The sequence below is a fragment of the Hippocampus guttulatus genome, chromosome 2 (genome assembly GCF_054856545.1).
Source record: "Hippocampus guttulatus isolate MCC_2025c chromosome 2, RoL_Hgut_1.0, whole genome shotgun sequence".
NCBI classification, from domain to species: Eukaryota; Metazoa; Chordata; class Actinopteri; order Syngnathiformes; family Syngnathidae; genus Hippocampus; species Hippocampus guttulatus.
Window position 1 is genome coordinate 26,720,308 of NC_141262.1, and position 8,184 is coordinate 26,728,491.

The 8,184-nt window shown below is 44.7% G+C and overlaps 1 protein-coding gene across 1 annotated transcript; it reads left to right on the forward strand.

Moving 5' to 3' along the window:
• Nucleotides 1-5,998: 5,998 nt before the first annotated feature.
• Nucleotides 5,999-7,154, forward strand: tmem256 (transmembrane protein 256). The gene is made up of 4 exons (XM_086106035.1): nt 5,999-6,285; nt 6,367-6,404; nt 6,505-6,585; nt 6,917-7,154. Exons 1-4 carry the CDS (start codon nt 6,207-6,209, stop codon nt 7,058-7,060), a joined length of 342 nt encoding a protein of 113 aa, XP_085962161.1. The 5' UTR covers nt 5,999-6,206; the 3' UTR covers nt 7,061-7,154.
• The last annotated feature ends 1,030 nt before the right edge of the window (nt 7,155-8,184 follow it).

Sequence of the window (8,184 nt, forward strand, 5' to 3'; positions counted from 1 at the left end):
ACGCGCCGCAGTGTCCTCCCACCGAGCGAGAGCGGGTCGCCATGGCAACGCTTGCCTATGACCTCAATACGACGGCGCGTGATCCAGCCTCAGCATCCTTTGGACGGATGGAAAGAATTGGCGCTGAAGGGGACTAGCTTGACTTTATTTGGATTTTTTTTTCTTCGAGCGCCATCAGCGGGTCGAATTTGCAGCTGTGTGATGTCAGAGGACGTTGTTGGAGCAGATGTCCATTTTGTTTTGGCACAGCCACCAAATCCGGGGTTTTCAAAACTTTTTACACCAAGTACTCGCGAAAAAAAAAACCTCTCCAAGTACCTGCAATAATATTGTGCTTAGTTTGAACATTAACACCAAGCGTAAATGTAGGACTTGTGACATGGTCAATGGCTGGTGGGTCTGAGCAGCACGGGGTAAAATCTCCAAACCTTTATGCAAGCTTTCCTTCACCTCTTTTGGATGCTGTCATCAATTCGAGGGGAGATGTAAACGTGCTTCCTTTAAGGTTTTCGTATTCAGGTTTCTGTCAGTCGATAGTTTGTCATTTTCAATGTGAAAAGAAGTGTGACGTCATAAGACAGCAACTCCTGAGAGCCGCCAAAGAAAATTGTTGAACAAAGGCAAAAGAAGGCCCTTAGCGGTCAAGAATCCATAGTAGCGGAGTCGAATGTTAAAGTTGAGCCCATATTGAGCCACACCTTGAAATGCATTCTGCGGCCAGGGCTTATTTGGGTGGGTTGCATTAATCGGCAGCACCCCCCCCCCCCCAACCCTCTTTGACCTCGTCCCCTTCAAGGGCTGATAATCAGATCGCTTTCAGTGTGTTTCAGTCCCTGAACTCATCGCTGCAGATGGTGGAAACTGTGTGTTGGCAGCACCTGCGCCTCTGGATGCAACACGACCACATGTGCGATTACACCGGCGGCAGTGCAGCCAAGCATCACCCCCACCGCCACCAGTCGATGCCTTTCCAGCCTGACACGGACTTCCCTGATCATCAGATTACACTTCGGGCCCAAGCTACCAAAAACACGCTCAATTCAGCATCCGCTACTAAGGTTCTTTGTAAAATCAGACCAAGAGTAAGATGCCACCAGAGCATGTGAGCAGGCCCCATATGTGGTCATGTCCTTCCAGGCGATAGAAGTGGGCCCAACGTCACAATCTTTTCGGTTTCGCTTGGGAGACAGCGGAGTCCAAGAGAGACATTTTTCCAAAAACCATATTCCATATTCCACACGCCTATGGAACATAAACTATGTGTGTGTGTGTGTGTGTGTGTGTGTGTGTGTGTGTGTGTGTGTGTGTGTGTGTACATGCATACATACATACATACATACATACCTACAGTACATATACACACACACAGTAATCCCTCGCTATAACAAAGTTCATCTTTCACGTTTACATACATATATGCATATAGCCTATAGTGTACATACACACATTCACATCTATATAAATTCATCTATATATATATATATATATATATATATATATACTGTACAAATACACTTACACGTATGTAAATATAGGACGGTATGGGGGCCAACAGGTTACCATGTCTGCCTCACAGTATAGAGGTCCAGGTTTCGAATCCGGATTCCGGCCTCCCTGTGTGGGGTTTGCATGGTCTCACCGGGCCTACGTGCATTTTCCCCGGGTACTCATAAACATTTATGGGAGGTTAATGGAACACTCTAAATTGTCCGTAAGTGTGAGTGTTTGTTTGTTTGTCTATGTGTGCCCCTTGATGGACTGCCAACTGGTTCACGGTGTACCATACTGCCCCGGAGTCGCCTGGAATAGCCTCCAGAATGCCCACAACCCTCCTGAGGTAATAGGACTTTTTTAAGACCACTTTATTCATGCAGGGATGTCAGATTTACTTGTTGATACTTTGCAATCATATCAGCGCTTTTAACTGACCAAAAGTCAAGACAGGGAGCAGTGATTAGTTGAATGTATTTGTTTCCTTTGTGCACCAGTTGGCTTGCACGTAGGAAGGCCATTTAATTGTAAATTCATTTGGGGACCACCAAGCCTTGGCTTGGAGGTCCTCAGGGGTCTACAGACCCTAGTTTGAGACACCCTGTGTTTCAAGGTCTATTTAGCACCACCGAAGCTCACGCAGCTCCACCGAGAATAGACCCTGACAGGTCGATTTGGAGCCTCCATTGGGTAATTTGTGTTTGCAAATGCTCGTCACCGCAATCTTCTAAAACCATTAACCTTTCAGTCGGAGGGGCCACGAGTAGACAATAAAGCTCGTTTTCTCTCGGCTTAATTTACCTTTCCCCGAGCTGAATGACTGACACTCCCACAAAGACGCCAACGCCCCCCGCCGCCATCTTACGTGTTGTCAAAACGCAAGAGGCCGGCCTGTTTTAAGATGTTGATTAAGGCAGTTAGACAGCACGCTGGACTGCTTGCATGATGTCCCCCTGCCAACCGCCACCCCCCTCGCATCTCTAACATTTCACTGAACCTCCACTCCCAAACTTGTGAACAAATCATTCCAGTTCAACGGGCAGGCTTAGCCAAGTTGACGAATGACGTTGAATGTATTAAATTGGCTGGACGTTTTCATTTCCTTTGTTTTTATCGCCGCCTTGGAGAAGTGCAGCCGAGACAAATCGGAGGGTGCACCGGTGCACTAATTTCAAGACGGAAATAAATGGGAAAATAAAAATAATCAGCCCAAGTGCACAGTTAATTGAACCGCTTTGGATGTATAGAAGCTCGCGGCGCGGAATGTAAAACTTGCCCTCATTTTCGCCTCCATTACACCATCTGAGCGGCGCCGCGTTAAATGACGGAGCTGTGCTGGTCAAGACACGCCTCATCAATATCTCGGCTCATTTGCGAACTTAGGAACCGTCAAACTTTATTTTGGGTTTGGGCTTCGCGCGAGCTATGTCAGGATGAATGAGCTATTGTTTGTTCTTTCTTAGAAAAAAAAAAAGTGAAATGCTACCTATCACATAGGCCTCCACAGCAACCGAGTATCCGCTCTGTGATGGGAGTTGAAATAAAAAAAAAAAAGGAACTGGCTTCTGCAGAAAATACATTTCTTCCCCCTGTGATAAAAACCCTCACTGCAAGCAAGTTTCCAAAGCTTGAAGATCGACATTTTGGGCCTAATTGGTGCCAGTGGCTAAATCGCATCTATTTGCATTGATCTCCTTTGAAGAGCCATGCAGATGAGCTTAAGCAGGCTACTAATTATGCTTGCACGACGACGTGGGGAGCCTGCTGGAACTGCAACTGTGTGTGTGTGTGTGTGCGTGTGTGTGTGTGTGTGAGGGAGGGATCTTTGCGGGTGCACAGCAGTCGTTTGAAGTGGAAGGAATGAAAGTTGAGCGTGTGCAGATGCAAACAACGTGACAATGAAGAGTACGACCAGCGTTTAAGGTGCACCAACTAATATCTGTATTTGGTTGTCAACAACAGTGATGCCGGGCACGCATGAGAAAGTCACACGCAACCCGAATAAACATATGTATGTGGAACAAAGTGACTAATTAACAAATAAAATACAGGAAGAGAGCCCATTTCTAGATAGAGACACAGCATACAACTGTGCATTAAGAACGCTTTAGAAAGGTGGAGTCGAGTATTTACAGTTTGAAGTGAAGCATTCTGCAACTTCACAATTTGTATTCCCATCTGGGGGGAGTGATGTCACGTATTTGTCGTGTCAAATCTTGATCACTTTTTCAAACTGGAAATCCAGTCGCTGTTTTGAGTTTGTGTCAGCTGAAGAAAATATGACGGTACGACGCCTACCTGTGCTGCTAGCAAAGTGTTATCTAGCTTCGAAAACACCACCAGGATGTCAAATTAAAAAGCATAAAGCATGTGGATCGTAGCGCATTCCAGCTTAAAGAGAAAGACCCCACAGGGCGGTGTGACTTTATGAGGTCAATGTACATTATAAATAGTTGCCAATATGTACAGTTCAATTTGTTTATGTGAAGTGAAATCCAGAAATACCCCCCCCCCCCCCAAAAAGAAAATAATGACTTATGTTCAGTAAAAACAAGGTTGCCTTAATTTTATGCTCAATTAAAAAGTAAAGGTTATTCTTTCTTAAACAATACTGTTAATTAAGCATGGTCAAAACTGGCTGGGAATTTTATGTAAAGCGGAGTTGTGGGCATCTGGTGACTCAAAAAAATCAAGTAACTTGTAATCTGTTACTTTTAAAATCAAATAATTAGTAACTTAAACGTGTCATTTACATAGATAGGTAATCAGTAAAGTAACACAGAGGCTTGTTTCAAGGTAACTGTAGCAGCACTGGTCACCGCACAAAAGGGCTATTTTGCAGCCAAAAGAATATCATTTTGTTGACATGACTGTTTGCATACCTGAGGCTGTTTTGGTCCGCCGCGCGCGTGCGCGTGTTCCGATGCCAATGACTGGTGTCGCCTCCCTTTGCACACAACAGCCTGCGTAGCGAGACAAAATGTCAGTGGACAGCAATCCCCGTTGTTTCTCGCAGCATCCCCTCCGAATTCCTTCTTGGCTGAGAGCGATGGAACGACACAAGTCGTTGATGTGAAAAGCTGTGACACGCGGGCCCGCAGTGCCTCCGTTTTGTCGGGTTAAACGTCTCTAAGTCGCCATCACGCGCATTCAGATAATTGGCTACTCGAAGTGAGTCAAAACACACAAAGAATGTTCTAACTGGTGCTCACGTGCACGCGTATTTTTAGTCTTAACTTTGCAACACACGATAGGAGCAAAAAAAAAAACCCAACAACAAAACAAAACAGGGCCTTCGATTAGATTTTTTTTCAGCTTTGAGGGCTGTTTTTTTTTTTTTGCAAGTTTCAGAATCACAGGTGACGCCTGTGACTCATGCCAGGCTTGATTCTAACCCTGCAATCATAAAAATGTGTTAAGTAAATAGCTTTGTCTCAATGCTGTTTCAAAGTCACCTGAGGACAAGGTTTGCTTGTTGGGAAATAGTCGAGGATTCTCCATCCTGACACACCTAAGCACAACAGCGCCCTCCTCTGGCAAGCTCTCTGTATGGTGCCTCATTAAAGAGGTTCCAAACAACAAAAAAAACTAAAGCATACCGGTACATCCCCTGCAACAAACATCACTTCACCCTTTCACTATTCCCCCAATTTGCAACTAGCAATGCATAGTGTTAACCCCTCTGCACGGCTCCTTTGGTGCTGTGCCAGTTTGGCGAGATTAATTATTCATACAGAGGAAAGTGCGGTCCTATAATGCAGCCATTCTATGAATAATACATTTTGAATATGAGTTCTGAAACAAAGCACTGACTGTGATTAATGTGATGATTTCACACACACACACACACACGCGCGCGCGCGCACACACACACACACACACCCTAAGTCCCGCCCCCGCGATCTCGGTCAGGTAATGGTTACTTTTCGTTGAGTGACATCAGATTGAAAGATCATGTTTATTGTTAGACACGCACGTTGGAGGGGTTCTTAAGTTTTGACTTGGATGTAACTATTCAGTACTAAAATGACCTATCGAATTCTCCAAATTCTATGAGCAGACTTTAAAAAAAAAAGTCAACGTACATTGTCACACTTACCTGAAACCTTTGATGAAACCACTAATCAACTGAGAATGTGTTCAAGAATTGGGAAAAAAAAAGACATGCACTTTTTGTTTCTGTGATTTTAAGTAGGCCCCAGCACACTAAAGGATGCAGTTGACTCGTAAAAAGGGTCACTTAAATCACTCGATAAAAAGCCAAGTCGGGGTTTAATCATTCATCTGAATTTGAATCTTTTTTTAATCTTTATTGAACAAATCAGAATACAATTCTCAGCAAACAGAAAACAAAACGAACGTGCTACCAATACATACACACATCTGAATTTGAATGGTCCAGTATGCTTGCCACTTTCTGTACGTCATTGGAATACCGGAAGCGGAAGTGAGTGCTTATCCGTGGTACTGTTGCGTTCTAAGGCATTGTGAAATTACGCTTTTTATCACGGGAACAACTACTCTTGGACGTTTTCATGTATGTGAGGTATATATATTCTTTTAATAATATTTCATATAAACGTGACGTTCAAAGTAGTAAATAATATCCTGACATGCAACGGGGTCGTCCGGCTTGAAAGCAAAAAAATCTGGAGTACGTGAAGGCAACATGTTTGCCTGTCTTCCGGTGGTGTGGAGGTCCCAGCAAAGCGATCATGACCGCTGTAGTAGTCCGCCGGCTTGCTGCTCTTTCTGGGGCTTCGGCGGTGGCACTTGGTGCCTACGGGGCGCATGGTAGGAATTCCCCATGAGCCAGCACTGCAACTTGTTTTCTGTTGTGTTGGCATATCATAATATTTCACTTTCTCGTTGCAGGTTTTAAACACAGCGACCCTGATGATTACCAGAGAGTGGTATGGCGCGTTCTCGTCTTCACAATTAAGAGTTTTGTCATTTTTATTTTTTCAGCGGGACACAATGAGTCTAACCGCCCTTTCCTGTGTGTTTATGCAGCTATTTGAAACAGCCAACAAGTACCATTTCTATCACAGCCTGGCCCTGCTGGGTGCCGCCCACTCCAGCAAACCTGCTGTGGTGAGTGAGCTTTTCAAGAAACGGATAAGACGTCTATTTGAAATATGGCTCGTGGCTCTTGTGTGCAAAGTTGGTGATGAAAATTCAGGTGTGCTTTACAATGATTCGATTTGAATAAAGTGACAGCCTTCTCAGCCGGGGGTTGCAACGCATGGCATCATCCAAAAGTTTTGTTTTTGCACAGGAAAAAAAAACTCGTCAGGAGCTTATTTGAAAGTGTTTAGGGGGCCCTGGACATGAATATTGCCAAAGAGGGAGCTCTCCTGACAAGCTGTCACCATCCCTTTTCGTCTGTGCCATTGTAACGTTTCCTCTCTGCATCTTAACTCAGGCTGGCACTCTTCTGATTGCCGGCATGGGCATGTTCTGCGGATCGCTCTACCATCAGGCCATGACGGGGGACCCCGGTCTTCGCAAGGTGGCCCCCGTGGGAGGGATGGCGATGATCGTCGGCTGGCTGGCGCTCATCCTCTGACCTTTTGTTTGCTTGTGTGTTTATGTTGTAATGATGCCTGTATAGACTTTGCTGATCTACTTTTTAGAATAAAAATATAACTTGGTGGCAATGATTGAAATGGATGTGCTCATTTCAATTTCTAAAGGTTTGGAAATGCTCCACAACATTTCAAGTGAGCCTTTTTACCCGCCTCCAAGGTGGTTGAGGCAAGATAAGGTGCAAGGGGAGCCAATTGCAACCTCATATCGCATGTGCACCTCTGGATTTTGCAGTATCTTCCAGTTGCACACTAAATACTGCAACCCTTTGCCCCTCAAATGGCAGACTACTCACAAAAAGTTTGGGATATTTGGTTTTCAGGTGAAAGTTATGGAAAATGTAAAAGGTTCACGCTGCAGTGATATCACATGAAAGTAGGCCATTTTAGTAGAAAGATGCACTGGTGATTTAGTTTCAAACAATTTATTGAAACAAAAGTGAACAACAATGGTGGGTGCACCACAACAAAACATTTCAACGTCTCAATAACTTGGCATGCGCCCTTGAGCATCAATTACAGCTTGACAATGACCTCTCATGCTGTTCACAAGCCGACTTATTGTCTGCTGAGGCATGGCAATGGCATCCCACTCTTCAGAAGCCTCAGATCATTGAGGTTCGGGGGTGCAGAGTTTCCAGCCTATGGTGACTCAGCTGATCCCACAGGCTGTAACAGTCCGTTATTGTAGTGTGGGACCACGGCACACGATAGCGTCTCTTGGATTTGTTGCGTCAGTTGGTCGGTCACCTTTTTTCCTTAACCTTCCATAGTATACTTTTTTTTGTTTTGTCATAGACTCGGTCAGGTGTACCGATGTGCTCTTAAGTAGCTTGTGGTAAAGCTGAGTGACTTGTTATTTCTTACAGGATAAACAATTGTTTGTGGAAGCTCAAGAAGACGGCTGCCCAACAGCACTTGACCAGGGCTGGTTTCCTCCTCGGCTCACACCACCACGTTACAAAATGCACATATTGTGTTCTTATTTTTCAACTGGTAAATTTTCACATACAAATACAAATGTTGCTCCTTCCATCATGAAAGTTGCCTATCCTGGCATAAACTCTGTGTGTGTGTGTGCGCGTGTGCGTGTGCGTGTGCGTGT